At 38.0% G+C, this 24,197-nt stretch overlaps 1 protein-coding gene across 4 annotated transcripts in view; it reads left to right on the forward strand.

Moving 5' to 3' along the window:
- Positions 1-24,197, forward strand: part of CERT1 (ceramide transporter 1) — a 148,796-nt gene that overhangs the window by 33,829 nt on the left and 90,770 nt on the right. For all 4 annotated transcript variants that reach the window (XM_050794468.1, XM_050794466.1, XM_050794465.1 and 1 more), the window contains one exon: positions 23,722-23,838. In XM_050794468.1, coding sequence (XP_050650425.1) covers positions 23,722-23,838 — 117 coding nt within the window. The remainder of the gene's footprint in view (positions 1-23,721; positions 23,839-24,197) is intronic.

The following is a 24,197-nucleotide window of genomic DNA, read 5'->3' on the forward strand; positions in this document are numbered from 1 at the left end:
AATTTCTACTTGATTGTATTAAATTTGTACAGTTTGTTAAATTCAGAGATGAGTCTGAATTTCTTTTCTGTTTATCTTCAGCTTCATTGAGCTAACTCAAAATAGCTTTTTTGAATACTGTGTCTTAAAGGGCACATATCTCTGTCATTCTGGGATTTATCACTGGTGCCGTACTTAGTTTGTTTGGTAAGGTCATATTTTCCTGGATGTTCTTAATGCTATGGATGTTCATTGATTTCTGGTCATTGAAAAGTTAGGTGTTTATTATAGTCTTCGCACTGTGGGCTGCTTTGTACCCATTCTTCTTAAGAAGATTTTCCAAGTATTCAATGGGAACTGACTGGTGTGATCAAAGTCTCTAGTTGCTATAGCAGTATCTGCATTAGGTGGCACCCCAAGCCTAGTAATGCTGTGACTCTTGCAGACTCACAAGTAGAGGTACTGCCTTGCTGATCTTGGGTAAAATCCAAGAGAATTCCCTGGATTACCAGGCAGAAACTCTTGTTCTCTACCCTTTCCCCTAAATGGAGTTTCTTTGCTTTGAGCTGCCTGGAGCTGGGTAAAGGTGACACAAGTACCACTGTGGCCACTACCACTGGGACTATGCTGGGTCAGACCTACAGCCACCACAGCCCTAGGTCTTGCCCAAGGCCCACAGTGACTACCATCTGACTACTGCTGATGTTTACTCAAGGCCTGAGGGCTCTCCAGTAGGTGTCAGTCAGTAGGTGACAAATTTAGCCAGGCTTATGTCCTTCCCTTCATGGTGGCAAGCTACCCCCTGAGCCAGGGCCTGGAATCAGAACCCTTAGGTGTCTACTTGGTGCTCTATTCTACTATGGCTGAACTAGAACTCAAGCCACAAGTTCTTCCCACTCTTCTTTTACCTTTCCTCATGATAGAGTGTCTTCCTGTGTCAACCACCACCCCAGGCCTGTAATGAGTACTGCCTAGATACTGCCAATGTTCACTAAATGTCCTAGGGCTCTTTAGTCATCTTGTGGTGAATGCTACCAGGCCTAGGTCTCTCCTTTTAGGGTAGTGAGCTCCCTTCTGGCCCAGGGCTGGTCTAGAAATGGCATCCAGGAGCCAAGGCCTGGAATTTGGGACCCCAAGAGCCCATCTGGTGCTCTATACCAGGAAAGAAATAGTTTTAGATGCTAAGTTAAGGTCATTAAATTATGTTTTTATCAAGTAATTGTAATCAAATCAGTTCTGGTAAGGTCCTGTAACATTCCAGTATCATTGTAAAAATATATTTCGGGATCTCTGACATCCCATTATATTGTATGCTAGTCTTATTAAGTTGTGATTCTTACTAGAGGAGAGATCATATATAACCACAAAATTAGAATTTCCTTTTATTATCATTGTAGCCAAAAATTACAGCAATATTGTCAGTATCTGTGCCTTCATCTGAGAACAAAAATTGAAAACAGGGTTTTATTTAGAGATTCTCAAAATTGAAGAGTTAAAGGAATCAAGTGGATACATCAAGTCAATGTTATATGAAATAATTGGAAATGAATAATAGTTATAATTAGCTTTCCTATATATTTTCCTGAAAAATTTGCAGTTAAGATTTACAAACAGAAAACAAATTGTTTAAGATATTTTACATTTGGGGATGATACAGTTATTCAGACTGACTTTGTCTGGAAGTCTGTTCCTCTTAGGCTGTTCGCACATTTTTATTAAGTAGCTTTTGTTATTTTAACATCTTTTATTGTAGGGTGGGCTGGGAAGGTTTCTCTGGCAAAGTATTACTGTATTTTAATGAGTTTGATGCCGCCAAATTTAAGTTGCACCATATAATTATATACTATAGTAACTGTTCAAATGTATATCATTTGTAAGATATATCCTTATTTCAGAGATATAAAACTGTGTGTGTTGGGGCAGTTTTTATAATGAGTGAAATGGGGAATTTGAGAAGCAGTCTGAGGGTGGGAAAGGAATGAGTCATGCCATTTAGAGGAAGTGGTGACCAGGTAAGAAGAAACAGCAGTTGTAAAGGACAACCAAAGCTAGTTAAAGAAGGCCAGTATGGCTGGAGCAGAGTAGATAGGGGGAAAGCAAAGCGGTAGTGAGGCCTGATTGTGGAGAGCCTTGTGGATCATCCATAAGGACTTTGACTTTAATGCTGAGTGAGATGGGAAGTTACTGGAGGCTTGAGCAGAGGAGTGATTTGATCCTTGCAACAGGATCACTTGGGCTGCTGTGTTAAGAATAGATTGTAGGAGGAAGGGATGGAAGCAGGGAAATAGAATCAGGCAGCCTTTGAAGGCTGTTGCAGGTAATCCAGATGAGAGATGCTGGTAGCTTGGACCAGAGTTACAGTGGTGGAGATTACGAAAAGCACTTGGGTTCTGGATTTCTTTTGAAGGCAGAGCTGACAAGATTTGCAGATTTGCTAATGAATTCCTATACAGTGTGAGAGAAATAACAAATCAGGTGATTCAGGTCAAAGCAACTGTATTGTTACCATTTACAGAAATGTGGAAGCCTGCAGGAGAAGTTGAGGAAGGCAAATCAGATGATCAGTTTTGGATTATGTTGAGAAGCCTGTTAGGCATTACGAGAAGATAATAGAGCAACTGAGTAAAAGTCTGGAGATGAGGGAAGAGGGCCCAGTTGGAGTTATGTGTATGCGTGCACACATATGTGTGTATTATGTATGGCATGTATGCGTGTGAGTTTATCATTTGATTCTTGCATCATTATTGCTTCAGAATTCCATTTTTCCCCCTTGTGTTTAGTCTGTGATTTTATCATTAGAGGTTTTCTTCAAATGTCTGATGAGCTTTGGCTGTCTTTAACAATGAGATATAAGGAGAGATTAAGCAGCCAGCTTCTAAAAGGACTTTTGTGAGGGAAGGGAGAATAGAGTTGACCAATGGTGTATTTTTAAGTATCATTTTGGTTTTTAACTTTTTATTTTGAAATCTTTTCACATAGAAAAGTTGCAAGAATAATGTAGGTAACTCCTGTAAGTACCTAGGTTCAGAATATTATGTAAATGATGGAGTGTTTTTCTCAGGGCATCACATCAGAGACATAGATAGTGGACCCTCATTTGATAGTAATTTCAATAATCCAGCAAAGGGCCAAGGGGTTGTCTAGTTTTTCTGCTTTGTAGTTTCTGGATCTCCTTGAATCTAGAAGGTAAGGTCCATGGAATATATGTTAAGACTGAGTAAACCATAAGATACCGTCTCACACCTGTCAGAATGGCGATTATTAAAAAATCAAAAAACAACAGATGCTGGCAAGGTTGCAGAGAAAAGGTAACACTTACATACTGTTGGTGGGAGCGTAAATTAGTTCAACCATTGTGGAAAGCAGTGTGGGGATTCCTCACAGAGCTAAAAGCAAAGCTACCATTCAACCCAGCAATCCCATTGCTGAGTATATACCCAGAGGAATATAAATCCTTCTGCCATAAAGACATGTGCACTCAAATGTTCATTGCAGCACTGTTCACGATAAAAAAAAAAAGACATGGAGTCAACCTAAATGTCCATCAATGACAGATTGGATAAAGAAAATGTGGTACATAAACACCATGGAATACTATGCAGCCATAAAAAAGAGTGATGAGCTCGTGTCTTTTACAGGAACGTGGATGGAGCTGGAGACTATTATCCTTAGCACAGTAATGCAGGAACAGTACCACGTGCTCTCACAAGTGGGAACTAAATGGTGGGAACTCATTAACGCAAAGAAGGGAACAATGGACTCTGGGGTCTACTTGAGGGTAGAGGGTGAGAGGGAGAGGAGCAGAATAGATAACTATTGGGTACTGGGTTTAGTACCTGGGTGATGAAACAATCTGTACAACAAACCCCTATGGTGCGAGTTCATCTATCTAACAAACCTTCACATGTACCCCCGAACCTAAAATAAAAGTTAAAAGAAAAAAGACTGTAAAAATCTTATTCCCTCATCATCCTTTTCTCTTATTTAGCAATTATTTATGATGCCTGCCCCACCCAATCTTAGTTTAATAATGTTTGCAAAGTAGTGATTTTTTTAATGCTGCAAACATTGCAGATTTTATCAGCCAACATTTTACTATTAAAAACTCAACAAAACCCAGTCTTTTTTTTTTTTTTTTGTCCCATTTAATAACATAGGGGACTTACCTATTTCTGCTTAATATTGAATGTTAAAATCCATTACTGTACTCATGTTTTGATGATCAAAATTGTCGTAGATTTGGCTAATGGAAGCACCTTCGAGCTGATTCCTTGGTCCATTTGACATACCCCTGTGGCTTTTTTTTTTTTTCTTTTTCTTTTTTTTTTTTTTTTTTTTTTTTTTTGGTACTTACTTTCAAGCTCAAGATTTTCTGGATTCATCTTATCTTATACCTCACCTGCCCCAGTCCTGGACCATTTTTCTGAGGAGCCTTGATTGCTTTGGATGGGGAAATAGTATCAGATAGGGAGTAGGGGGTGACAGTTTCACTACTCAGTATAGGCTTTGCCTTGATCTTTCTGTTTTGAACCCTTTTCCTCAGCTTTCTTTGATAGTGCTTACTTTCAATTCAACATATCCAAATAGAAAAACTCTAGTCTTCTGCTAGAAGGGTAATTTGGTTATTTTTAGGGATAGTGTCTAAGCAGACTAATTGCTTCTTACTTTTAATCAGTTCTTCTGTTTATAGCTTCAGAGGAATCTGGAGTTTGAAATTGCTGATTCTCATTCTTTTTATTATTTCTGTGGTTCTTTGGCACAAATAAGATTGCATCTTATCTGTCCTCCCTCCCTGCACACTTAGGTTTCCCTAGTCACCTGTGACATCTTAATTTGCTCATTTGCTTTCAGATATCTAAAATTTGATTGAATTCACTTTTTTTTGTTGTTGTGCTATTTCTTTTCTTTTCTTTTTTCTTTTTCTTTCCTTTTTTTTTTTTTTTTTTTTTTTGAGGTAGAATCTTGCTGTGTCACCCAGGCTGGAATGCAGCGGCACGATCTTGGCTCACTGCAACCTCCGCCTTTAGGGTTCAAGCAATTCTCCTGTCTCAGCCTCCCAAGTAGCTGGGATTATAGCTGCTGTGCCACCACACCTGGCTGATTTTTCTATTTTTAGTAGAGACAGGGTTTTGCCATGTTGGTCAGGCTGGTCTCAATTCCTGACCTCAGATGATCTGCCCCCCTTGGCCTCCCAAAGTGCTGAGATTACAGGTGTGAACCACGGTGCCCGGCATTTTCCTTCTAATTTTCTTATTTCTAGTTTAATGCTTTAATGCCTTTTTTAATCTTTTAAGTGGGGTTCGTTAACTGAAAGTGAATATATCAATCTGCCACCATAGTTGCCCACAGGTCTTATGTATTTTTAAATGAACTTTTTTTTCCTTTGACGAAAGTATTATGTATGATTTATGGAAAATACAAGTAAACAAATGAAAACAATTAGCAAATGAAAACAGTTAGCCCTACTTATATAGTTTAGAGGTAGTTACTGTTAATCCTTGATGTGAATTTTTTGTTTTTAATGTATACAAACTTGCTTATTAAAATAGCTGGGTAATATTCCATGGAGTAGGTATCATAGTAGGCTTTTTGTTGTTGTTGTTTGGTTGGTGGTTTTTTTTTTTTTTTTTTTTACGTCTTATTAGACTTTTACTCTCATTGAAGTGACCTTCTATGAACTTATTTGTGCTATCTATCATTATGGTTGGGACATGAGGGTAAGCAATAAGGCAGTTACAAAACCCCATAAATTTTTACAAATAACACTAAGAGGTTTTAAAGACTATGCCAGGCCAGGTGCGGTGGCTCAAGCCTGTAATCCCAGCACTTTGGGAGGCCGAAACAGGCGGATCACGAGGTCAGGAGATCGAGACCATCCTAGCTAACAAGGTGAAACCCCGTCTCTACTGAAAAATACAAAAAAACTAGCCGGGTGAGGTGGCGGGCGCCTGTAGTCCCAGCTACTCGGGAGGCTGAGGCAGGAGAATGGCCTGAACCCGGGAGGCGGAGCTTGCAGTGAACTGAGATCCGGCCACTGCACTCCAGCCTGGGCGACAGAGCAAGACTCCATCTCAAAAAAAAAAAAAGAAAAAAAGACTATGCCGGAGGAGATTTTAATAGTATCATAGTTCATGTTGTTCATGAACTAGGATGTAGTTTCATGGAAATACAACTGAGAGTAGAAAACCTAACCAATTTTACTGTATTTTATCAAAAAAAAAAAAAAAAAAATGACTATTACTGTGTCACATACAGACTTTCAACCTGCCCTTTTTTCAGCCCAGCTAGCTGTACCCTTGATGTTATGGATCAGAGAAAGCCAAGTAAGGGGAGAGCCAATATGCAGTATCAAAATGAGGGCAAGACATTTAGAAATTTACTTACGAAGAAGGTTTACAAGAGAATATAGACTTCAGTAGAACCAACTCCCCAAATAAAAATGCTGTCAGTTTTAAAGGGGCGAAAATAAGATTCCGAAGTTTCCATCTAGTCTCTACATAGTAGGAAAAACAATGGTTTTTCATACTTTGCGTATGATTATCATATCTGCAAAGGTCATCATGTATCTTCAGATAACACCTTTGCAGAAGTCAAGGATAAAGGGGTTGTTAGGGAGTCATTAAGTCATGGGGGACTTACTTCACTACTGACATAGGGAGTCAGTAGTTAAAGGAACAGCTCAAGGTTTTGTTAATTTGGGAATTCGGGGCACTTTAAAACTAAGTAAATTGACTGGATTTTTTTTCCCCATCCCAGAGTACACAGTATTTTTCCCCTTGACTTTTGAATGTAATGTGCAGGCTTTTCCATAATTACACAGAACAAGGCATCAGTTTTGCCTCCAAGGAAGGGCATTATACATGGAAAAGAAAAACCTAAGTAGTTTTCACTGTCTCCAGTGTTGTTTAGGGTAGGGATTTCCCTGACTAGCAGAAGTATTTTATTATCCAGTTTTTATGGTTTTGATATATCCGACAAGTTACCATTTTGATTACCTAACTACCTTTGTTCTAGTTTCTTATTTTCAAGCCTTTAAATTGGATGGTAAGCATGTGTGAATAGGTGGGAGTTAGAGATTGAAATTTTAGACAAGGTGGCAAAGGAAGGGATTCACTTGAGTCAAGATCTTAAGAAAGTAACAGCTAAACAATGGATATATTTGGAGGAGAGTGTTCTAGGAAGAGGAAAGAGCGACTCTGAGGTTAAGTCAGGGGTATAGAATTTGTCATGGAGAGCATTGAAGGACTTTGAAGAGAGGAGTGACATGATTTGGTTTTCCTTTTAATAATCATTCTGTTATGTATACTAAATACATGGTAATAGGTAGTGATAGGTGCAAAAAAAAAATCATGATTTCTATGCTCTTCTTATATCTTAACAGAGTTGGGATACAGTTATCTGAAGCCCAGTGTTACAAATTGGAATCAAGAAAACAACCTCTTTAACTTACCATTTAATTCATCTACAACTTAAAATGTTTTATGCTGCCAGATTATCTAAAACATGTTTCTTTTTTCCACCTGTGTTTGTGTTTTTATGTTAAATAAATAATCCCTATGAATTGATAGAGACAGATGTTTTAGAGAAGCTTGTATTGTTTCAAAACTAGTGTTTTTTTAACTTGGTTTTTTTAATTGAATAAAAAATAGGTTTTTAAAAGTATGTAGCTGACATTTGAGTGCTTTTGCTATTCCAAACATTGCTCAAAATGTTTTCACTATTTGCACATACAAAATGTGGATTATCACATTCTGTCCTCTCAGAAATCCAGTGAAATAAATTTTATTGTTAACCCTACATTCATAGATAAGGAATTGGAACTTCGGAGAGTTTAAGTAAATTGCCTAAGGTTACCAAAGTTTATATACCATCTCTGACCTTTGATAGACTGGAGAGTAACATAAGCGAGTTCTGTATATGAATATACTGATTCCAAGGAAAGCTAAATTAGTAATTGTTGAAAAAAGAAAAAAAACCGAAAGGCTAATATTAAGCTCCCAAGCAGTAAAACAAGTATCTGAAAGAACAGACCTTTGGCAAGTTTAAGAAAAGGCACCCCAGGAACAGTATAATTGTCAAAGGATATGTTAATTGTGGTTTTTCACCCTGTTTTGTGAAAATGCCTCAGGAGCCATTTGGTGAGAGTGGCAATGATCTTGAGGGGAAAAGAAAACGGTAGGGCTCTTCTTTCCTTCCCCATTCCCATACATGTAAACAATATATAGGTATTAAAGTTAAGATTTGGGAAGGTGGGGCAGCAGCAGATAGGGTTCTGTCACTTAAAATGGAAATTGGAAAGACATTACACTAAATTTGGTGCTACTGGTCACTAAAAGTCTTTTCACTCTCTCTATTTTTATCCCATGCTGAAACTTTTATATTTGATTTTTCTGGATAGGATTCTTACAAGGAGCACATTTACCAGAAAATTGAAATGTCTGGTTATCATGGCATTTGTTCCTTGCTATAAATCATTAAATTGTCAGTATGGTATGTGCATTGATACATTCCTAAATCTCATAGAAGCATCGTAGGTTAGACTTAAGAATCTCTCTATTTCTGGGGCACGGACAAGATCTAGTTTCTAGATTTGCAAAACTTTGTTTACATGCCTTGGACTATGGGTATTTTCCCAAGATCATACCATGTATGTTAAGTACTGGATATAGCTAGTTGGCCTCCTTTAACACCACAGTCTTTATTGTGTCATTAGCCTGCCCAGTGGATGATAATGTCATGTGGTCTATTAGACTCCCTCAAATAGACTACATGAGATTATTAGACTCTACTAGAGGTCTCCTCTAGTAGAGGGAATCTAATATACTACATGAGACTGTCATCCACTGGGCAGGCTAAATTCGTTATTCTTCAGATTGGATTAGTGCCAAAAATCATTTATTTTTAACTGACTTTCGTGATGTACTAAGAGAACAGCTCTTCTACTTGATTAAGGTATGGGTTCTACTGTCAGGTATTTTCATTACAACTTTATTTCACCAAACTATAACAATGATTAAGATTGACAGCCAGCCCTTTTATTTTAAAGTAACATATTTTTTTACATTTTTAAAAAATCTATTAATTTTTAAAGTTGACATGTAACATGTATTTATTATATACAACATGCTTTTTTGAAGTATATATGCATTGTGAAATGGTTAAGTCTAGCTAACAAATATATTACCTCACATAGTTGTCATTTTTGCAGTGAGAATACTGAGCATCCACTCTCAGCATTTTTCAAGAACATAGTATGTAATCATTAACTATAGTCATCATGTTGTACAATTGATCTCTTAAACTTAATCCTCCTATATAACCATAAGTATGTGTCCTTTAACCAACATCTCGCTAACCCTCCTCACCTGCTAAACACTCCAGACTCTGGTAACTACCATTCTACTCTCTACTTCCAGGAGATCAACTTTTTTAAGATTCTACATATGAGGGAAATAATGTGTTATTTGTCTCTCTGTGCCAGGCTTATTTCATTTAATGCTCTCCAGATTCATTTATATTGTCAAAAATGGCAGTATTTTTTTCTTTTAAATTCCTGAATCAGTCAGATTTGATGGCTCATGCCTATAATTCCAGCACTTTGGGAGGTCCAGACAGGAGGATCACTTGAAGCCAGGAGTTCAAGACAGCCTGAGTAGCATAGCATAGCAAGACCCTGTCCCTACAAAAAATGTAAAAAATGAGCTAGGCATGGTAGAATGCACCTGCAGTCCTAGCTACTGAGGTGGGGCGGGAGAATCACTTCACCTCAAGAGGTCAAGGTTGCAGTGAGCTATGATCATGCCACTGCACTCCAGCCTGGGCAACAGAGCAAGACCCTGTGTCTTAAAACAACAACAACAACAAAAATGGCTGCATAGTATTCCATTCTGTTCATATACTATATTTTCTTTATCCATTCATCTGTTAATGGACACTGAGGTTGATTCCGTACCTTGGCTGTTGTGAATAGAGCTATAATGAAAGTAGGAAGTACAGATGTCTCTTCACCATGTGGATTTTATTTACTTTAGATGTATACCGAGCAGTGGCATTACTGAATGATATGGTAGTTCTATTTTTAATTTTTCAAGGAACCTCCATAGTGTTTTCCTTAGTGGCTCTACTAATTCACATTACCAACAAGTGTAGGAGGATTCCCTTTTCTCCAACACTTACTCTATTTTGTCTTTTTGCTAATAGCCATTCCAACAGGAGTGAGATAATATCTCATTATGGTTTTCATTTGCATTTGCTTGATGATTTATGACATTAAGCATTTTTTCATATACCTGTTGATAATTTGTATATTTTCTTCTGAGAAATGTTTGTTCAGGTATTTGTGCATTTTTTTAATTGGGTTATTTGTTTTCTTGTTATTGAGTTGAGTTCCGGATATTTTTCAGATATTAATCCCTTGTCAGATATATAGTTTGCATATATTTTCTCCCATTCTGTGGGTTTTCTCTTCACTTTGTTGATTGCTTCTTTTGCTGTGCAGCAGATTTGTTGAAATCTCATCTATTTTTTATTTTATTGCCTATGCTTTTGAGGTTTCAGTCAAAAAATTCTTGCCAGACCAATGTCATGGAGCATTGCTCCTATGCTTTCTACTAGTTTCATAGTTTTAGGTCTTATATTTCAGATTTTAATTCACTTTCAATTGAATTTTGCATATGGTGAGAAATAAGCATTTAATTTCATTCTTCTGCATGTGGATATCCAGTTTTCCTAACACTGTTTGTTAAAGAGACTATCCTTTCCCCAATGTGTGTTTTTCACATCTCGGTCAAAAATTAGTTGGTTGTAAATGCACGGATTTATTTCCGGGCTCTATTCTATTATATTGGTCTATGTGTCTATTTTTATGCTAGTTACTTGTTGATTTGATTCCTATAGTTTTGTGTAATATATTTTGAAGTCAGGTAGTGTGACCCCCTCCAGCATTGTTCTTCTTGATCAAGATTCCTTTGGCTATTTGGAGTCTTTTGTGGTTCCACATCAATTTTAGGATTACCTTTTCTGTTTTTATGAAAAATGTCATTGGTATCTTAAGAAGGATTGCATTGAATCTGTAGATTGCTTTGGGTAGTGTAGACATTTTAACAGTACAATCATATTTCACACAGTGATGTTTCAGTCATCAGCGTACCACTTTTTTTTTTTTTTTTTTTTTTTTTGAGACAAAGTCTCACTCTGTCACAAGGCTGGAGTGCAGTGGTCCAATCTCGGCTCACTGCAACCTCCACCTCCTGGGTTCAAGCAATTCTCCTACCTCAGCCTCCCAAGTAGCTGGGACTACAGGTGTGTGCCACCATGCCCAGCTAATTTTTGTATTTTCAGTGGAGATGGGGTTTCACCATGTTGGCCAGGATGGTCTTGGTCTCTTGACCTCATGATCTGCCTGCATCAGCCTCCCAAAGTGCTGGGATTACAGGCATGAGCCACCACGTCCGCCCAGCATACCACTTCTAAGCCAATAGTCTCATAAGGTCATAATGGGGCTGAACATTTTCTATTACTTAATGGTGATGTAGCCATCATAAGACCACAGCTTAATGCATAACGATTTCTATTTTTAGATACACAAATATTTTCCCTTGTATAATTATTGTCTACAGTATGCAGTATAGTAACCTGCCATCCAGGTTTGTAGCTTGGAAGCAATAAGCTATACTGTGTAGCTTAGGTGAGTAGTAGGAGTAGTAGGCTATACCATCTAGATATGTGTAGCTGACAGAATCACCAAACAGCATATTTCTCAGAACATATTCCCATTGCCAAGTGACACAAGACTGTATAAATTCTTCTAATTCATGAACATGGGATCTCATTCCATTTATTTTTGTCTTCTGTTTCTTTCTTGAATGTTATATAGTTTTCAGTCTAGAGATCTTTCACTTCCTTGGTTAAATTTATTCCTAAGTATTTTATTTTCTTTTTGTAACTATTCTAAATGGGATTATTTTCTTCATTTTTTTCCCCAGATAGTTCACTGTTAGTGTATAGAAACACTAATGATTTTTTTATGTTGACTTTATTCCCTGCAAGTTTACTGAATTCATTTATTAATTCTGACAGTAATTTGGTGGAGTCTTTAGGGTTTTCTATATATAAGGATCATGTAATCTGCAGACAGGGACAATTTATTTCTTTGTCTTGCCTAATCGGTCTGGCTAGGACTTCTAGTACTACGCTGAATAGAAGTTGTAAGAGTCAGCATTCTTGTCTTGTCCAGGATCTTGGAGGAAAAGCTCAACTTTGCCCTGTTCCGTGTATTAGCTGTGAGTTGTTGCATATGGCCTTTATTGTGTTGAGGTACATTTCTTCTATAACTAATTTGTTGAGTGTTTTTATCATGAAAGAATGTTGAATTTTGTCAAGTGCTTTTTTGCATCTATTGATCATATGATTTTTGTCCATCAATTCTGTTAATGTGATGTACTACATTTATTGATTTGTGTTGAACCATTGTTGAATCATTGCATCCCTTGATCACGATGTTTAATTTCCATGTATTTGTGAATTTTCCAAAGCTCTTCCTTTTATTGACTTCTAGGTTTATACTATTGTGGTCAGAAAAGATACTCTATATGATTTCAGTTTTCTTAAATTTGTTAAGATTTGTTTTGTGGTCTAGCATATGATCTATTGTGAGGAATGTCCCATATGTAGTTAAGAAGAATAATATATTCTGCAACTAAAATGTTCTGTATATATGTGTTAGGCCCATTTGGTCCAGAATATAGTTTAATTCTGATATTTTCTTGTTAATTTTCTCTCTAGATGATCTGTCCATTGCTGAAAGTGAGGTGTTGAATTCCCCTACTATTGTGTGTAGTCCTTCCAGATCTGTGAATATATGCTTTATATATTTAGATGTTCCAATGTTGGATGCATATTGTATTTATAATTGTGATATCATCTTGCTGAATTATCAACATATAATGACCTTTATCTCTTTTTTACAGTTTTTTACTTAAAGTCTATTTTATCTCAATAGAAGTATAGCTATTCCTGCTGTCTTTTGGTTTGAGTTGCATAGAATATCTTTTTCAATCTCTTTTCTTTCAGTATGTATATGTTGAAATGAGTCCCTTATAGACAATATATAGATGGGTCTTTTTAAAAATCCAACCAATCACTCTGTATCTTTTGATTGGATAATTTCATCCATTTATATATAAGGTATTTATGTATTGATAGGTAAGGACTTAACTGCTGCCACTTGTTTCCTAATTGTTTTCCATTCTTACTGTCATTGTGGCTAAGTGATTTTCTCTAATAGTACATTTGATTCCTTGCTTTATATTTATTTTTTGTATTTATTGCAGGTTTTTGCTTTGTAATTACCATAAGGTTTACAAAAAACATTATTATTTTAAACTGATAACAACTGAAAAATAAACTCTTTTTACTACACTGTCCCTCAATGTTTTGAATTTTTGATGTTACAATTTACATCATTATTGCATATTCTTTACCAAATTTTGAATCCAGGTTTGCAGAGTTTTCTGTTCTTATTCTTTGAATAACCTTTCTACCTGTTTGCCTTTCTCTACTCCCTCTTGAACTCTAATGACTCAAAAATTTGCTCTTTTAATGCTATCTCATAAATTCCGTAAGCTTTCTTTTATTCCTTTTCAATCCTACGTCTTTTTTTCCTGACCGTATATTTTCAAATAACCTGCCTTCAAGTTCACAGATTCTTTGCTGCTTTGATTTTGCTATTGATGTTCTTTATCGCATTTTTCATTTTATTCATTGTATTTTTCAGCTCCAGTATTTCTGTTTGGTTTTCTTTTAATTATTATTTCAATCCATTAATTTTCTCATTCTGGTCATTTACTATTTTCCTCATTTTGTTCAGTGTTTCTGTGTATTTTCTTGAAGTTCATTGAACTTCCTTAAAATAGCTATTTGAATTATTTGTCAGACTTTTGAGACATCTCCATCTCTTTTAGGTTTGTCATTGGAAGTTTATTTTGTCTATTTGATAAGGTCATGTTTCCCTGATTGTTCTTAATCCTTGCTGTTGTGCATCTATATCTGCATGTTGAAGAAGTAGGTACTTACTGGAATGTTTGCAGCCTGGCTTTATCTGGCTCTTTATCAGTAAGCCTGTTGTTAGATCCTGGGCACGTCATCTGGTATGATCTCTAAGCCCATGACCATTGCAACTGTTACAGCATTAGGCTTTCTGGACCCAGAATTACCATGGTCAGCATAACAAGAGACTAGAATCTGTTGTTACCATGGCTGGCACAGCTCTGGGGTGCATCTGAAAATCATGAGGCCTACTTGTTACTGAGGTTTAACTGAAATCTGAGGCTGCTGTCATCATCCAGCAGTGATGGGAGCCAGAGATTGAGTACATTTTGTGAGGGCTACAGTTTACCACCCGTCACTGGGATAGGTGAGAAGATTCAATTCACAGATACCAACCTGGATTCAGTCAGCATGGGGAGTCTGCCCGGCACTGGATTTTTACTGTGTCAGGCCCAGTATTAGGGACCAAGGGAAAATCCTACACTTCTCTTTTTTTCCCCAGGCAGAGGAGATATCTCTGCGTTCTGCTGAGTAGGATTGTGGGAGGGTTGACACAGATACTATAAAATTATTGTTTCTACCCTCTTCAATGGGTATTTTCTTATTAGTATGCCATAAACAGGTATTATGAACTTTCACTTGGTTTTCTTAGCTCTTTTGAAGATGTTTTCATGCATGGATAGTTGTTCAAAATGATGTTTCTTGAGGGGATGATCACTGGAGAGTCCTCTTTCTCCATCTGGCTCTGCCTTCTTGTAATATTAATTTGTTTCATTACAAAAGTAATGCCTATCCATTATCAAACTCTTACCAAATATAAAAATTTCTAAAGAAGAAAACCACTTGTAATTCTGACACTAAGGGCCAACCGCTTTTTGCATTTTGTTGAATTTTTAAGTTTTTCACTTAAAATTTTGTAAAATTTTGAAGTAATTGTACATTGTTAAAATATTGTAAAAATGGAATAAATTGGTTCCATTTATTCATCCAGTTTCTATCTATGGTCTGATTTTACATAGCTATAGTAAAATATCAAAAACAGGACATTAACATTGGTACAACTCACTTTAATTCATATTTTAACCACTTTTACATATACTCATCTGTGCATCTGTGTAGTTCTGTGCAATTTTATCACTTAGATTCTTGTAACAATCACAATCAAATTACAGAACTGTTTTATCGCCCCAGAAATTTCTTATGCTACCTTTTTTTTTTTTTTTTTTTTTTTTTTTTTAAGATAGGGTCTCACTCTGTTGCCCAGGCTGGAGTGCTATGGCACAATCCTGGCTCACTGCAGCCTCTGCCTCTCTGGTTCAAGCGGTCCTCTGGCCTCAGCCTCCCAAGTTGCTGGGACTACAGGCATGCACCACCATGCCCAGCTAATTTTTGTATTTTTGGTAGAGATGGGGTTTCGCCATGTTGACCAGGCTAGTCTTGAACTCCTGAACTCAAGCAATCTGCCTGCCTCAGCCTCCCAAAGTGCTAGGATTACAAGTGTGAGCTACCACGTCCAGCTTCTTATGCTACCTCTTTATAGTTACAACTTTCTACCTTCATTCTACTCTCTAATCCCTAACCACTGGAAACCACTAAGCTGTTCTGCAGTCCTGTGATTTTATTATCTTGAGGATTTTATAAAAGTGGAATCATACAGTATATAGCTTTTTGAGATTGGCTTATTTCACTCAGCATAATTTCCTTGAGAATCCACTAAGTTGTTGAATGTATCAATAATTGGTTCCTTTTTATTGCTGAGTAGTATTCCATCTCTATACCACAGTTTAGGCATTCACCAATTGAAGGACATTTGGGTTGTTTCCAGTTTGGGGCTGTTACAAATAAAGCTTTTATGAATATTTTTCTGTATGTTTTTGTGTGGACATTAGTTTTCTGAATGTTATGCTCAGCATTCAATAAAGAGGGTCACCTGGAACCAAAAACCACATTAGGTATTTTAGCAGAAAGTGTTTAATATAGGAAATTATTCAAACAGTTGTGGGAGAAGTGAAATAATAAAAGAAAAACATTGAGGTAATATAGAAGTGATAATTGCAAGGACCAGCTTCTACTTCTTAGACTACAGGAACAAAGGGAAGTGGTTTGGGTTATCAGAACCCATAAGTCTGGAGGGATAGTCCTGCAGAGGTGGGACTCAGGAGAAAAGTTGCTGCCTGCTGGTGTTTGTACCATTACCTTAGGACCCTCCTGGAATGAGACTTAATAAACCTCTGAGCTGAAAAGGCCACCTAGCTGATGAGTACTTTTGAAACTCAGAGAAAGGATCTCTGAAGAGTTGAGGCTCGGCTGGAGAGGGTTGCTCTTTATCTGCTGTTATCTCAGAAGCTTAAAGGAAATGCTTGGTGCAGCTGGGTCTCAGACATCTAGAAGGGGAATTACAGCTCGTGTAACTTATACTCTAATATCCCACTCATCTGTAAAGGAAATCTTGGGAGCGACACCTCATACAATTAAGAAGTGGCCCATGAGTAGCTGGTACTGGAACCTCTGAGGTGTCTAGATGAAGCTGGTCCAGGGAGTTTTAAAAGAATCTTTTGAGTGGAACTGACTGCCACTGCCAGGGCTAAGGACTTTTGCGGGGCAGATATTGATGGAAACAGTATGCAGACAGCAATGTGCAAAGTTCCTTCTATCTTGTTCCTGGCTTCTAATCCTTATCTAATGTCCCACACTGACAGAACCTAATAAAAGGGGGCTGGCAAAGGAGAAATATAGTTTGCAGCATCCCAGTTCCAGTAGGACAAAACAGTATAGAAGGGTGGATTTAAGAGAGATCATAGGTTGTTAAGTGGCATTCTTATCAAAATTCTCTTTTTGCTTTTGAGGAATTCCCCATGATATGAGTGGAAGGTCTCCTTCAAATGATCTATAAAAACCAGGTACTTAATTGCTTCCTCCATCCTACAATCTCCTATCTTGTTAACTCCCCTTAGTTAGGGCATATGGGCATATGAATTAGGCCTAACCTATCAGACAGTTGCGCTGTCCTTCTCTACCCCCCACCCCGCTTTTCCTTGTTTTCCTCTTCAGCCTTACTTTGATTCTGTAACAGGACCAATACAGAGAATCAAGAGACAGGAAGTTTTTCTTCTTATAGTGCTGGCAGCAGGAGCATGCAGTTTCCAGTAGAAGCAGTGCCAGTAGTGGCTTACAAGGTCCAGAAGTGGAAGCAGCCCTGTCCATACAAATGACACCTGTGGTGCATTCCCAGCAGGAGTTTTGTTGCCTAGTCTACCCTGGCTCCTTTCCATTTTCTGATCTCAGTTCTTTGTATTTCTTAGCAATGTGAACTGCCTAATAACTTCTAAATGAATTCCTTTTCTTAAGTGAGCAAGAATCAATTTCTGTGGCTTACAATTTAGAGCACTGATTGATTCATCTTGTTTGAACCTAATAGGATTTATTTAACTGTCTCGTTGAATAAAGAAATTCTAATGCTTTGTGTTTATTTGTAAAAACAGAAAAGAGAGATGCTAGACTTGGACGGTTTTAAGTCTTTGGCCTTCACAAGTGTTTGGCAGGATATTTGGAAATTATCAGATATCCTACTGTCAGGGTAGAATCGGGTCAAATCTCCATTGTGATGGTGGTGCTAGGTATCTATAACTCTAACAGAAAAATCAGCCAACCATTTTTCTGACTGGTAGAACCTGGGAAAGTTACTTGCTATAACCAAGGCTATTAGAAAGCAAGTTGAAAATTCGAAAAAAGGGAGAGCTAGAAGAAGGGATCTCAAAATTGTATATATAAACTCTCCAAGTCTCTTGCTGACTCCTGAACCACGCTTGTGTGCACCTGACTGAGAGCAGTCTGAACCATGATCTCAGTCACTGTCCATCATGGCAGAGATGTGAGAGCTAAAACTCCGTTAAAGAAAACCTGCCATCATTTTAGCTGTAGGAACCAGGCAAAAGAACCTAGATAGTAAGGAGATAATCCCAAATTACAGTGCCAGAGAAAGAGAACCTAAAATTCTAAGTATAAAACTGAGCCACATGCAGTGGCTTACCACCTGTAGTCCCAGCACTTTGAGAGGTCGAGGCAGGTGGGTTGTGTGAGTCCAGGAGCTTGAGACCAGTGCCTAGGCAACCTGGCAAGATCTTGTTTCTACAAAAATTACAGAAATTATCCAGGTGTAGTAGCATGCATCTGTGGTCTCAGCTACTCCAGAGACTGAGGTGGGAGGATCGTGTGAGCCCAGGAGGTAGAAGTTGCAGTGAGCCAAGATTGCACTACTCCAGCCTAGGTGACAAAGTGAGACACTGTCCAAAAAAACACAAACAAAAAAAGGAAAAAAAAAAAAAAAAAAGGAAAAAAAAAACACTGCTCAAGTCTTCACCAGACCTTTTGAGCCCTAGCCTTCTGGGTGCCAAGAAGGGGAAAGAGGCCTTTAATATGAAGACTTTTGTTTATCTGCTTCCCTTCACCCCATCCCCCATAGCACCCTGTACCCTATTCTGTGTAAGAATGTCTGATTCAGTCTGTCTGGAGGGTGGAGAGTGGGGCCTCTAGTGTTACCATGTGGCGGTAGGTGAGTAGTCACCAGTGCTTGGGATGGGCATGTAGAGTTTCAGGGTTCTAGTTGCACCTTTTAATGACTCAATCAATTCTGGTCTCAGCTCCATCCATGCCTTAACCTCTAGTGCTACCTCATGCCCCCAGTTCCTTTACTTCTCCAATGTTGTGTGCAAATTGGCTTGATTCTTTTGTCTTCTTTTCCCTTGTAGATTTTTAATTTTCAGTTTTCTCAGGCCTGTGAAACTGATCCAGTTTTCCTATAGAACTGATGTTTATGGTTTCTTTTGCATAAACCTAGCACTTGACCTTTCTAGTTTTGAAACTTGAGAAAGTTACATTTGTCTTATCTGAATTCCTTTCTCAGGAAGCCAACCATCAGGCCTCCCAGGTGGTATCAAAGAACCGAAAACTTACCAGATCACTGCATCTGGACAATGAAATGCCAGAACTCTTACCTGGCATGAGTGCCTAACCAACCACCTGCTTCCTGTTGAGCAACTCCTTTTCCTTACCCCTCCCTAATTCTTATGTTTCCACACATGGTTATATTTCTTCCCTGCTCTATAGACCCCTAATTTTAGTTAGTCAGGGAGATGGATTTGAGACCTCCCATCTCAACTTTAGCACCCTATTAAAGCCTTCTTCCCTGGCAGTAATCATTGTCTCAGTGATTGGCTTGCTGTGTTGTGAGCAGCAGGACCTAGACCAAACCCCTGGTATTTTGGTAACACCTTTTAAGTCATTTACCACATTCCAACTGTGAATTTTGCTGATAAGTTTTTTCTTTTTCTTTTGGACATTTTTGTCTCTCTTGTTTCTATAAGGTTATTTTGGTAGGGAATGGATATAAGTGCCATGGATTTATTCACCTTTTGAAATTTTTTTGTCCTTAACAGTGAATGTTGACATGAGAAAATATGGAACCCACCTTTTTATAGATGTCTTTTTCCTGTAGCATGCATTCTTAGTGGTGGTGATACTTGGTTCTTGAGAAGGGGTGAAATCTTAGATAAAACAATGGTTTATGGCCCCCAAAATTCTAATGGACAAAAATCTTATCCTTAGTATTTAATTTTGGGGTACAGGGTGTGGTAATGCAAAAAGCTTGAGAAACAGTGTCCTACAGCATTTCCTTTATTCTTGAAATTAATTAACCTTACAGAATATATATTCGCATTGATCTTTCTGTGTCTGTTTTTTCCTGGGCATAGTGTGTCTTTCTGTTATGTGTGTTATATTCTCATGTTTGAAAACACCAGCTAAAGTTATTTTATCTGCTTTATCTCCTTTGATACTCTACATTATTATATTTCTTTCATTTTGTGCTTTTCTCAAATCTGTTTAACATGTCCATTCCTTTTTTTTTTTGAGACAGTCTTGCTCTGTCGCCCAGGCTGGAGTGCAAGTGGCATGATCTCGGCTCACTGCAAGCACCGCCTCCCGGGTTCACGCCATTCTCCTGCCTCAGCCTCCTGAGTAACTGGGACTACAGGTGCCCGCCACCACGCCTGGCTAATTTTTGTATTTTTAGTAGAGATGGGGTTTCACCATGTTGTACAAGATGGTCTCGATCTCTTGACCTCGTGATCTGCCCACCTCGGCCTCCCAAAGTGCTGAGATTACAGGCGTGAGCCATCCATGACTTTTTAAACCTGGCTTTTTGTTGTTGCTTCCCCCATTTTTAACTCTGTTTTTTGTTTTGTTTTGTTTTGTTTTTTAACTTAGCTCTGTCAGCCCTCTTTGCATCACTTGTCACCTTAGTTCTTCTTTAAACTTTTTAGTCTTTTTTTCCTTTAGATGAGGGGTCCCCAAACCCCAGGCCACAGACCAGTACCAGTCCATGGAACCAGACCGCACAGCAGAAGATGAGTGGCAGACAAGCCAACATTACCTCCTGAACTCTGCCTCCTGTCAGATCAGCAGCAACATTAGATACTCATAGGAGTGCGAACCCTATCGTGAACTGTGTATGCAAGGGATCTAGGTCGCACACTCCTTATGAGAATCTAATGCCTGATGATCAAGGTGGAACAGTTTCATCCCAAAACCATTCCCCGCAACCTGTCTGTGGAAAAACTGTCTTCCATGAAGCCGATCCCTGAGGCCAAAAAGTTTGTGGACTGCTGCCTTAGGTCATATCTTATATTTATCACCTCTCATTGTGTTCCGTCTAATTTTGGCCTCTATCCTACATTTGTTTCTTTCTGATAATTACCTGTCAGCACCAAAGCAAGGAGGATAAGACCAGTGAGGGACTTACCTCAATCACAAAATTTAAGGAAGCAAGAAAAAGCTCAATAATCAAGATTTTATTGCAATATTTTTTAAAGCACTAAATTACTGTGTAATGAGCAGAATATCAAAATTTTTAATAAAGATAGGATTGGTTATTGAATGAAACAATCTGTTATAAGTTTGGGGCACATACGTGTGTGTAATACAGTGATGTGAGCTTTATTGCGTAACACATCCTCTTAACCAAATCTGTCATTTCCTTTGCCCTGCAGACTCTTCTCTCGTTTTTTTTCCACTTTGTTGAGATGTAAAACTACTGTGTTATTCACAGACTTTCTACACCACTTACAATTCATGCTTTTCTCTTCTGTGCCACCTATGCTTCAGATCATTGATGGTAGAAATGGCTCCCTTGTCTGCATAGGAAGGTGTTTGCCAGAGAAAATGGTGAATTGTGAGCTGTATGTTCTTTTATTTTTCTAAAGCTTTAATAAGGATATTTAACAGTACAAAATGTGAAACATTTTGAGAAATACTGGCTGGAAATATAATGGGAATGATCATGGAGTAAAAGTTTAAAACTCCTGGGCTACTTATAGCAAGAGACAGATCATCTGCTTTACTTTCTTTATTTGGTTCTTTAGATCAGCATTTCCCAATCTTTTTGGCACCAGGGACCAGTTTTGTGGAAGTGGGGATGGTTTTGGAATGAAACTCTTCCACCTCAGATCATCAGCCGTTAGATTCTCATAAGGAGCAAGCAAGCAACCTAGATCCTTTGTATGCACAGTTCATTGTAGGGTTCATGCTCCTATGAGGATCTAATGCTGCTGCTGATCTGACAGGAGGCAGAGCTCAGGTGGTAATGCTTGCTTACCTGCTGCTTACCTCCTGCTGTGTGGCCCAGTTACCGACAGTCCATGGACTGGTACTGGTTTGTGACCCAGAGTTTGAGGACTCCTGCTTTACACAGCATATGTTTCGTTTCCTCCAAGATGCTATTCTCAATAATTAGACTTGATTCTTAAGATGCCCGGATATTTAGAATTAAGTTAAATTTATGATCATTATTTATGAATGTTGCTCGTTATTGCTTATGTCTTTCTGTATTTATAATTACTGAAGCAGGATATGCATTGTTTTTCCCTTTTGCTTCTTTCTAGCGCACTCTACTTCTCACTATAGTCTTATTATTGTCTAGCACATACTGATTCAGGAAATTTAACTTGAATCCTTTAATCAGTCAGAACCATGATTTCTTATCTTAATCTTAAAAGAGAAGTTGTTTCATAGCCTAAAGAAAATGGTAGAGTTAGTTTATATTGTTTTTGCTAAATAAACTGACGAGATAAAAAGTGGATGTTGTTAAGGGAGGGAGAGAATAAACAATAAACACTGGAAGAAGTACAAGATGTAAATTCTGTTGAGCAAATAAGTTCACTGTTGTGTTGCCCAGAGCGGATTCTTTTCCCTCCAAGGTTAAGAATCTTTTCAGGAGAGGATATTGATTGTCTCTCTCTACGGTATCTGATGGAAAAAGAGGTGGTAAATGTGATGTATTCCTGTCATATTTTAATTCATTTGTTGAGATTAAAAACAAGGATGTAAAACACTCATTTTATATATTCTTAAGAGTCAAGAGCACTGAATCAAAAAGTTGACATTTTCACTAAATGTTTACACCTTTGGTGCAGAGTATTCTGTAGATAGCTCACATAGATCTTATGTAATATTCATTTTATTTTTTCCTTTAGCTGGAAGTGCTCTTGGTTGTTACTATCAAAGACATGTAAAAGCCTGGAAGTTAATTTTAGATACTTAAAGGGAAATGTTAACATTATTTTTATCTTGCTTTGTTAAATTTCATAAGATTTGATAAATAAGATATCAAGAATAATGAAATAAAATTATTAATGGGCGTTTACTCTTGAATAATGAGGTAAGAAAAAAGTAGTAAATCTATATTCTAAAACTTATTTTGGCCTTAAAAAAAATTCTGCTTTTAGCTCGGCACAGTAGCTCGTGCCTGTAACTGCAGCAACATGAGAGGCCAAGGTGGGAGGATTGTTTGAGGCCAGGAGTTTGAGACCAGCCTGGACAACATAGCAAGGCTCCATTTTTTTTCTTTTTTTTCTTTTTTTTTTGAGACATAGGTCTCGCTCTGTCACCTGGGCTGGAGAGCGGCGCAATCTTGGCTTACTGAAACCTCAGCCTCCCGGGTTTAAGCAATTCTCTGCCTCAGCCTCCCAAGCAGATGGGATTACAGACACCCATCACCATGCCCAGCTAATTTTTGTATTTTTAATAGAGACAGGGTTTCACCATCTTGGCTGGGCTGGTCGTGAATCCTGACCTCGTGATCCACCTGCCTTGGCCTCCCAAAGTGCTGGGATTACATGCGTGAGCCACCGCGCCTGGCCAGCAAGGCTCCATCTTTAAAAAATTTTAAAAATTTAGCAGGACATGGTGGTGTGTGCCAACAGTCCCAGTTGGGAAGCGTGAGGATCACCTGAGCCCCGGAGTTTGAGGCTGGAGTGAGCCTTTGTTCCTGCCATTGCACTCCAATGTGGGCAATAGAGCCAGACCCTCACCTCAAAAGTAAATAAAAAGTTATCCTTTTCATGGTGTTCTCACTAGTTAACTCAAAGCATTTGATGAAAATATTAGCTGTATTTTAGAAGTAGATGTTTGTAGCATATGTGACAACTCTTTTGTAAGAGTAGTGAGTGAAAAATGGCTTTTGGTAACTGTGCCTTTGTACATTCTTATCTGAGACATCTTCAGATAAGTTATTTGAATAGAAAAATAAAAAGTAACAAGTCTCCCACCACAGAATGAGTATGTTCATGTTTTGGCTTTGGGGTATAACACTTCTAAGGATATAATTAGCTTTGCTTTTCATTTTCTACTTTTTCTCCACAGCCTCATGATTTTGATGAATGTCGATTTGATATTAGTGTAAATGATAGTGTTTGGTATCTTCGTGCTCAGGATCCAGATCATAGACAGCAATGGATAGATGCCATTGAACAGCACAAGGTAAGATCCCTGATGTTTACCTGTCCGTGGAGGACTAGGTAAGAGATTGTTGACAGTGCCTTAAAAAAATATTGACATGTGACATTAGTTACTGAAACATTGAACATTACTTGGGTGGTAAAGATTAAAGCAGTTCATATGTAAATTTTTGAAATAATTTTATTTTTAACGCTTTAGTTGTACTAAGGGTATTTACTATGATAAATATTATTTGACTGGGCGTGGTGGCTCACGCCTGTGTTCCCAGCACTTTGGGAGGCCAGGGCAGGTGGATCAACTGAGGTCAGGAGTTCAAGACCAGCCTGGCCAACATGGTGAAACCCCCTTTCTACTAAAAATACAAAAATTAGCTGTGCTTA

Source organism: Macaca thibetana, chromosome 6, assembly GCF_024542745.1.
Source record: "Macaca thibetana thibetana isolate TM-01 chromosome 6, ASM2454274v1, whole genome shotgun sequence".
In the NCBI taxonomy this organism is placed as follows: Eukaryota; Metazoa; Chordata; class Mammalia; order Primates; family Cercopithecidae; genus Macaca; species Macaca thibetana.